The sequence below is a fragment of the Myotis davidii genome, unplaced genomic scaffold (genome assembly GCF_000327345.1).
Source record: "Myotis davidii unplaced genomic scaffold, ASM32734v1 scaffold327, whole genome shotgun sequence".
Taxonomy (NCBI): Eukaryota; Metazoa; Chordata; class Mammalia; order Chiroptera; family Vespertilionidae; genus Myotis; species Myotis davidii.
In genome coordinates this window covers 4,021,438-4,030,854 of record NW_006298628.1, presented here as the reverse complement: position 1 = coordinate 4,030,854, position 9,417 = coordinate 4,021,438, and the positions used below count along the sequence as shown (strand labels likewise).

Sequence of the window (9,417 nt, the reverse complement as noted above, 5' to 3'; positions counted from 1 at the left end):
TTGAAATTGAATAGGACTCTGGGGATAAAAAATTTAGCACAACTAAAATAAAGAGGTACAGCTAATCCCTAGAGTGAATCATCCACATGTGGTCCAGGGGGGATGAGGGGGGCGTCTGCATAGTTCAGATGTATGGATTGTTGACCCATATACTATCTCAGAAATCTCCCACTCTTAGGTTGTGTGGTCAAGAATCGAGATGGAATGACAGCCAAAAACTAACCAGCTTCACAACCATTCACACTCCGCTGCACTGAGTCGCCGAGAGGACCAGTGACTAGAGCATTCCTGAATAGCGCCGGTTAGAATAGCTCCTCCTGGCTGAGGGGCCATTGGCCCCTCCGAGCAAATGTTTGAGTCTTTTCTAGTTCTCCAGTACCAAGCCTGGCCTCGGCACCGAGCTTGGACGTGAGACCAACCCAGAGCCAATTCGTAGCACGCGCTAGAACATTCTGGTGTAGACCCGTCCTCTTTGAGCCAGTGGTCCGTTCTTTCGAGCGTGATGATACGAGCTAGAAAAGGCAGAATTGCTCAGAGCCACGCACTTCTTCAACTCTCAGAGCCAAGCTGGCTGTGCCAGGAAAAGGGAAGTGGACAGCCACCATGGATTGTTTCTGTTGGCAGAAAAGCAAGGAAGTGGAACGGCTTCCTCCATAGGCACACACTTAGCAGTCAGGGTCCCTGTGCGCACCCTGGGAGTGGCAGCTGGTGAGGCTGTGTGTGTGTGCGCGTGCGTGTGTGTGCGCGCGCGCGTGCGTGTGTGTGTGTGTGTGTGTGTGTGTGTGTGTGTGTGTGTGCGCGCGTGTGCGCGCGTGCGCGGCCCTTTAGCCGATGGCGGGCATCGCAGAGCTGGGTGCTGGAAATTTTAAGTACAGTTTGATGAGTTTCCACAGACGTCCATCTACCCATGTAATCATCACTCCAAATGACGTAGAGAACATTTCTGTCACCTCAGAATCTCACCTCTCAGCTTCCTTTACAGTTAGCTCCCTCCCAAGCCAACCCAGGCCACCCTTAAGTGGATTTCTCCCGCGTGGATTCCTGTTCTAGAACGTCATATCGACGGAATCATAGTCTATACTCCTGCATCTGTGGGAGTCAGTTTCCCCAGCAGTTTATTGTTTCTCTGCCCCACTGCCAGTTCCCACCACCCTGCGGTCCCTCCTCCTCCCCCACACACTCTCTGCCTTACTTAATTTCCCCACGTGTCAATTGGATATTTCACCAACTCCAGGAAGGTATTCACCAGCCCAGTTACTGCATTAACTTGAACTTCCTCTCTCTTCAGATATTTCTAAATAAAAATGGTTTGGAACATAAAAGGGGCAGCAAATTAAATGCCATTTCCCCCCATTTATGGTTCTGGAGGCGGCCTAATGACTCTAGGTTCTTCCCTGGTTGCCACATGGGGCCTCACTGACATAATGGGGATTTGCAAGGGAAGTATCTGGGAGACCCAGGCCGTTGCTCTCCCTCCCCGCCTATCCATTAAGTCAGGACTGAGGTTTCCGCTGTAAATCCTGAATGCATTAGTGGCAACTGAGTTGAGGGTCAAATGTCAAATACTCTGCTGTGATGGGAGAGGACATCTGTGGCCAATTAGCCCACTAATTGGCAAACTGGGAATGGGGAAGTGAAGGATTTGCCCTCAGTTCTGCACCAATGGGAAGCCAGCTCCCTGTCCTGGCTGCAGCTCCCTCAAGGGGGATGAAAGACCATGAGAAGTGCAGGACACAGCTTTAGGAACTGGCCCTGCTTTAATCAGAGTAAATTGAGACAGTGGCCAGCTACCTCTACCTCTTCTGCTCACTGTAAATTGAATCCTTTACTTTGGAGATGAGTTATATACCCAGTTCTTGTCCTGCCCTAGCTGATATTATCTCTCTCTCTCTCTCTCTCTCTCTCTCTCTCTCAGAGAGAAATAGAGTGTGTGTTTGTGTGTGTGGGCGGGGGGTGGGAAGACATTTTCTGCTTATTTATGCATTCATTGGTTGATTCCTGTATGTGCCCTGACTGGGGATTGAACCCCAAACCTTGGCATATCGGGAAAATGCTCTAAACTACTGAGCTGCTTGGCCAGGGCCTAAGCTGATTTCTTGAGTGACCCACAATTTGTATGAAGGTGTTCAAAGGCCTCAATACTCACATAGGTTGGGTGACATTTATTCATTGATCCATTATTGCATTTGACAAATATTTATATAATACCTGCTATATGCACATCCTGGGACCAAGTACTACAGAGCGCCTAAAGATCAATTAGATGCTATTTGCTTACAAAGATCAATACTACGGTCCTGCCTAGGTTATAGTCTAGCAGACTTATGAGGTTTATAAGCATTAACTACAAAGGAGGGAGGCTGGGAGATGGCCAAAAGATGGACCCACCAGGAACTCGAACATGGGAAAGAACATTTATGGTCTAGATAGAATCATGGAAAGATCTATGGAAGAGGTGCCTTTTGAGCCGGACCCTATCAGGTGGGGAGACTTTCAGTAGATGGAGATGAGGTTGGGGAGAGAAGAGCAGAAATAAAGACAAGGAGGGGACCCTTGGACATGCTTTTTGGTGAGATGGTGGCATCCACACTGTAGCGTATCGTCTGTCTGAGGCTGGAGCCTCCGAGCTGCGGACCTCACTCTTCCTTTGCTTTGCAGATCAATGAGTTGAGCAATGTCCCGGTTCCTGTCATGCTGATGCCAGATGACTTCAAAGCGTACAGCAAGATCAAGGTGGACAATCATCTCTTCAATAAGTAAGTTGCCTGTTGAGTGGACTCGAGTTTTGTGGGCAGTCCTTTCCCGGAAAGCAAAGAGCTTCTGAAGCCTTGTGTAAGGCGGGGCAAGCCAGCACCCGGCAGGGTGTAATAGCGACTTCTGGATGACAGAGCTGAAAAACTGGCTGGAAAAACGCACTCATTATGGACCTCTCTCCCAGTTGTCTTGTCATCTCATCCTTTATCAGCTACCTCCAGGGTCCCTCAGGGCATGTGGCTCTGCCCAGCGTGATTCATCCGGGGCCAGTTTGAGAAGTGAGCTGCCCAGGAGCTGAGGTATCTCGGATGAGGCTGACAGTAGTGGCCCTATCCTGATCTTAGTCTGAGGCAAGAAGCTGCCTGCCACGATTCTGGCCTGGGATGCACCCAAGCTCTTTTCTCTCCAATTGTGTGTGATCAGCAGGCTGAGCATGGTGCCCGAGGGCGCTATCCAAAGTAATTCTTCCCATTTTTGTTCCTTGTGGCTTCTTGGATTAACATTAGGGCCTGAAAGTTGTCTCAGGCTTTGTGGAAGCAGCCGTCTCACCTGGCACAGATTGGGGTCTACTCTAAGCCAGTGGTCGGCAAACTGCGGCTCACGAGCCACATGCGGCTCTTTGGCCCCTTGAGTGTGGCTCTTCCTAAGCCTTAGGAGTACCCTGATTAAGTTAATAACAATGTACCTACCTATATAGTTTAAGTTTAAAAAATTTGGCTCTCAAAAGAAATTTCAGTCGTTGTACTGTTGATATTTGGCTCTGTTGACTAATGAGTTTGCTGACCACTGCTCTAAGCCCTTAGGAGACCTTGCTTTTTATCCTACTACTAGAGGTCTGGTGCATGAAATTCATACACTGGTAGGGTCCCTAGGCCTGGCCAGCTATCAGGGGCCTTCCTTCATTCCACACTGCCCCCTGGTGGTCAGCACATGTCATAGCAAGCAATCGAATTTCTGGTCTCTGGGTCCAACTCCTGAGGGGACAATTTGCATATCAGGCTTTTATATATATAGATGAGTCATCTCAGAAACTGTTTTCTGCTCACACTCTCTTCCTTTCTGCACTTGAATCCTGGTTTCACTCTCCATTGTCCCACAGTCCTCACCACCTCACCAGCGGGGCTCTGTCACCCCACCAGTCTCAGACTGTGAGCTGGGAGGAGGAGCTTGATTTGAAAATGTCCCTTAGTGGCTCTTTCTGCTGTAGTAATAACATCATCTTATTCTAGAAGCTGGGGCGTACAGGAGGCAGCCGATGGATGTTGATGTTTTTCTCTCATCGATGTTTCTGTCTCTCTCTTGCTCTCCCTTCCTCTTTCTCAAAAAAAAACAACACGATAAAAATATATTTTGAAAATAAGTAAATAAATAAACTCACATGCACAAAATCACCTAGAGTTTTTGTTAAAAATGAAGCTTTCTGGCCCTGGCCGTTGTGGCTCAGGTAGTTGCAGCATTGTCCTGTACACCGAAAGGTCAGGGCACATAACTAGGTTGTGGGTTTGATTCCCAGTTGGGGTGCAAACAGGAGGTAACCAATCAAGGTTCCTCTCACATCGATGTTTCTCTCTCTCTCCCCCCTTTCCCTTTATTTGTAAAATTAGTGAGGACATATCCTTGGCTGAGGATTAAATGTTTAAATTTTTAAAAATGCCCTACCTGGTTTGGCTCAGTGGATAGAACATCGGCCTGCAGACTGAAGGGTCCCAGGTTTGATTCCAGTCAAGGGCACATGCCTGGGTTGCAGGCTCAACTTCCAATGGTGGGGGGGGGACGTGCAGGAGGCCGCTGATCAATGATTCTCTCTTATTATTGATGTTTCTATCTCTCCCTCTCCCTTCTTCTCTGAAATTAAAATATATTTAAAAAATAAATTTAAAAAAAAAGAAGCTTTCCAGGCTCACCTCCTGAATTTCTGGAGGCTGGAACCTTACATTTTAAGCACTGCAGATTGTTCAGATCCGGGTGATCCATGGACCACACACTGAGGGTTCTGATGTGAGAATTAAGATAAGCAAGATGTTCACAAAGACCTGCCTCTGCTTTCCCCCAGGGAGAACCTCCCCAGCCGCTTCAAGTTTAAGGAGTACTGCCCCATGGTGTTTCGAAATCTTCGGGAAAGATTTGGGATTGACGATCAGGATTACCAGGTACAAGTGTCTTTGCAAAATCGGAAGGATTAGCGAGTGGAGGGGGGCCAGGAAGCCACAGGACAAGTCGAGCAAAAGTGTCTACTGTTCCTGGGCTGTGCCTCCCGGTCATGCTTCGCTCCAGCCCAGGCTGCCTTCTTTCCGTGCTGGTGGCTCTTGGAGGGGGAGGGCCTTCGAAGTGCTTCCTGTGATGCCCTCTTCTTGGAGGAGAGGGATTGCAGAGCTGCTTCCTGTTAGCCTGACATTCCCAGTGGAGACTGAAGCAGCCTTCTCCTTCATAATTGGACTTACAGAGAGAGAATTGTTGCCAGCGGGAGATGAGGCCTCTTAAAGCACATAAGACAGATTAGAAAAGGGAGACTTTAAGGGTTGTGTAATCTCTTGCCAGATCGGAGTGCCACCTCCTAAACTTGTCCCCTGTCCTGATGTTGGGAGGGGGGAAGGCATGGCAGGAAACTGCCCTCTTCAGGGGGTGGTCGTGTCACGGAGGACCTGGTCCTATTGGGAGGAATGAATCCCAATACCAGGGACATCCGAGTGCAACTGACAGTCTGTGGTTTCTGTCACTTCCCCACCTAGCACCTTCCCTGGACCCTCCTCCCTCGGTAGACAGTCTTTTGTGGACAGTCTTCCCCTTCACTTTTGTAGCAGTAAGACATTCAGCTGACTTTCCATTGTCTGGGGAAATCTAACATGGCCGCCCCAGTCTTTTAAAACACTAAGTCCTCCACTCCACGCCCAGCCCGCCTTCCCCAGCGTCGTTCAGGACAAGCAGATGCATGAGTCTCCCTCCCCTCTCTCCTCCACGCTGCAAGGCCTCCTGCAAAGACGTGTGTCCTGAAGGGGAGGGTGAGAGCATGTGAGAGGAGGAGATGCCAGGGGCTTGGGCGAGCAGTAAGGTCTAAGAGGTACTGGGAGGTCCCTCCAGCCCCCTCGGTTAGGGGCAAATCTGAAAGGAAATCATGACCAATTGGAGCCTGAGACTTTCTGAAAACTTCTTGCCGTAGTTGCAGCCCAGGTAACCTGCTCGGACCGCTTCCTCCCACTGGGCTCCTTCCCCTCCCCTTGGCCATCTCACCACACCCTCTCCGTGTCTGCGTTTTTCTCTAATAGCCTCGTGGGCAGATGACTGTGCTCACAAGTGAAATAGGGCAGGGAGGATGGTGTTCAGTGAGGGACTCTGTCCTCTGGGACTGCCGATGATTTAGAGTCAGAAATGCTGCCTGAGAAAAAGGCAGGGACACAGCTAGTCTTCCACCCGGCGGGAGGCCTCTCCATCCTCCTGGTGGAGGACCGGGCGGGGAGAGCGAGGCCCTCAGTCACGTAGGGCTGGGGACACCCTGTTTTGGGGCGTGCTCCTCTAGTTTAGAGAGCCCCTCACCACTTCAGACTTTAGTGGCGCTCCCTTCTCACGAGGAGGCTTGAGGTGAAGGTAAAGAGTCGGGTCCCAGGTAAGAGACGAGAAAAGGCTGAGAGGAGGCGTTTCTGTGAGCGGATCTCTGTGTTTTCCTGGCATTGCCCTCCCTGCCTCGCCTCCCAAAGGCCTTGCCCAGTGTCTGCTTGGTGAGCACATGCCCTTGGGTTGCCTCACCTTCCCCGACTCCTCTCTGAGCCTCATGGGATGGGGCCTCGAGGAGGAGCAGGTACAGACCAGAAACGCCCCCGCCCTGCGCAGACAAGCAGGGGTGTGAGGCGAAGGGAGAGGTGCTGGGCAGAGGTGGGACCAGCGTCCTGTCTTGCGTAGGGAAGGGTTTCCTAGCTGCAGGGCGCACACGGAAGAGACCGCTGCCTATCGTTTATTAATGCGAGGCCTCCATCATGGCCTGAGCTGTTTTTGTCCTCCTAAGAGACCAGGAAAATCCCTTCGCTCTGCCTCCTGGTGTTCCAGGTGAGGAAACGCGGGCGCAGAGAAGTTACGTGTGGCAGGATTAGAACCCAGGTCCCTACCGTCGGGGGTAGCTGTCTGGGATCAGAAAGAAAGGAAGTATTTCACGGTAAATCCTCTTCCCATCCCAGTCAAAGATGGGGACCAGCTCTCGTCACTCTTGAGGAAGACTTTTGGGAGAGATGTGACCTTCCCATGAGTAAAAGGGCGAGTGAGGTCCCATCTGCCTCCGTGTCATTGGCCTTAGAGCAACGGCCATAACAGGAGCCTCAGAGTCAGCGTCCTGACCCCTCCCAAGACCGGCTCGCTTTTGTCTCGGTCCCTCAGAACTCGGTGACGCGCAGCGCCCCCATCAACAGCGACAGCCAGGGCCGGTGCGGCACGCGCTTCCTCACCACCTATGACCGGCGCTTCGTCATCAAGACGGTTTCCAGTGAGGATGTGGCAGAGATGCACAACATCTTAAAGAAGTACCACCAGGTATGGTGAGTCCCGAGCCTGGACCGCAGGGTGGGTTGGGAGAGGGAGCGAGCCCTGGGGAGCTTCTTGGAGAGAAGCTGGTGATGGAGATGCTTCTGACAGCCAGGCACCTGGCCCTCCTGGCCCCGTGTCTGTGAGGAGAAGTTTAAAGGGAAGGAAGAAGGCATGTTCCTGACTCTGTCCCAGCTGAACAGCTGCTGCTTTTTTGTATGTTTGTTTTTTTATCGATTAAGGTATTACGTATGTGTCCTCATCCCCCTTTTGCCCCACACCCACCCCCCACTCATGCCCTCACCCCCTTGGTGTCTGTGTCCACCGGTTATGCTTATATGCGTGCATTCAAGTCCTTTAGTCGATCTCTGCTGCTGCTTCTTTTTTTAAAATATATTTTATTGATTTTTCACAGAGAGGAAGGGAGAGAGATAGAGAGTTAGAAACATTGATGAGAGAGAAACATCGATCAGCTGCCTCCTGCACATCTCCCACTGGGGATGTGCCCGCAACCCAGGTACATGCCCTTGACCGGAATCGAACCTGGGACCCTTCAGTCCGCAGGCCGACGCTCTATCCACTGAGCCAAACCGGTTTCGGCTCTGCTGCTTCTTGCCAGAGTTGGGAGTTTTCACACTCATTTCTTCTGGAAGCGGTCCCATCGGCCCAGCAGGGTTGCTTTTCTTCCCATTCCTCCTCCCCACCCATCTGGAGTGGGCAGTGCGGTGGCATGATCTGAGTGCCTGCCCCAAGCCTGCTTTCGTCTTCAGGGAAAGCTGGCTGCTCTCTGGGCACCTGGGAAGTGGTGTCAGGGACGTCTAGTCTCTGGGGAATACAGCCGGAAACCCTGGGACCCGGCCGGGGTGAGAGCGTGTGGTCGGGAGCATTCTGTTTTCCCCGACAGCCAGGCACAGCCGGCCTCTGCAGCCCTCTCTGCCTTGTGGCTTCCCCATTTCAGGCCGCAGAGGAGATGCCGCCTAGACTAGTGGTTTTCCTACAGAGGAACCCCAGCAATACGAAACCACAGACTCTGCACTGCCTGCTCAGCCTCCCGCTCTGTTATGCCAGTTAAGGGTGGGGGTGGCTGCTGCCTGTTGTAAGTCTAAGGAACCCCGTGACTTCACATAACCCAGTTTAGAGTCCCAGGCAGGGAGCGTTTTAACCTGGGGAGAGCCCCGTCCATCCTGGCACCTTCCTATGCTCCTTAGCCTCCTGCCTTCCTTTCTAGTTCATAGTGGAGTGTCACGGCAACACCCTTTTGCCACAGTTCCTGGGCATGTACCGCCTGACCGTGGATGGTGTGGAAACCTACATGGTGGTCACCAGGAACGTGTTCAGCCATCGGCTCACTGTACACCGCAAGTATGACCTCAAGGTAAAGTGCTCTGCGTTTCCCAGCTCTGTGGCTGCTCTCCCCCGGGCTCAGAAGGGCCAGATTCCAACCGCCACATAATGGGAAAGCCAGAACATATGCAGCATGGACAGGCAGCTCCGGAGTTGATGATGTCTAGTTCTTGTGGGCCAAAGGCTGTGTGACGTCCAGGTGACAGTGACAGGAGGTTACTTAAGCCCCCACTGTACCACGTTTATGTAACAACTAGAGGTGGGGTCCCGTGGCCTGGTCGGTGGGGATCCGGTCAAAATCGGCTCTCCGACATCCCCCGAGGAGTCCCGGATTGTGAGAGGGCGGTTCTCGGGTGACGCACCCCAGAATCAGGCTCCCTCCTCTCTGGTTCCGGGTGCATCACCCAAGAACCGCAGCTGCCAAGTGACTGCGGCTCAGCAGCTCCTGCATTGAGCATCTGCCCCCTGGTGGTCAGTGTACGTCATAGCTACTGGCCGGTTGGCCAGTCAGCTGGTTGCTTAGGCTTTTATATATATAGATTGATGCTCTGTGACTCCTGGCAGTGGGATGGGACAGGCTGTTCTAGATGCACACACACTGTCAGGCCCGTGGACTGACAGCACAAGTGCTTTTCTAGGCACTGAAGAGAGCACACTTCGTCTGCGAACCAGTGCTCATGACTCCTGGCAGTGGGATGGGACAGGCTGTTCTAGATGCACACACACTGGCATCTGCCCAGGCCCGTGGACTGACAGCACAGGTGCTTTTCTAGGCACTGAAGAGAGCACACTTTGTCTGCGAACCAGTGCTCG

General features: G+C 52.0%; 1 protein-coding gene across 1 annotated transcript in view; it reads left to right on the top strand.

Moving 5' to 3' along the window:
• Positions 1-2,401: 2,401 nt before the first annotated feature.
• The window catches only part of PIP4K2B (phosphatidylinositol-5-phosphate 4-kinase, type II, beta), a 15,069-nt gene continuing 8,053 nt past the window's right edge, over positions 2,402-9,417 (top strand). The window contains exons 1-5 of the mRNA XM_015570789.1: positions 2,402-2,455; positions 2,596-2,756; positions 4,808-4,904; positions 7,117-7,269; positions 8,489-8,635. Of these exons, the coding sequence (XP_015426275.1) occupies positions 2,402-2,455; positions 2,596-2,756; positions 4,808-4,904; positions 7,117-7,269; positions 8,489-8,635 (612 nt within the window). The remainder of the gene's footprint in view (positions 2,456-2,595; positions 2,757-4,807; positions 4,905-7,116; positions 7,270-8,488; positions 8,636-9,417) is intronic.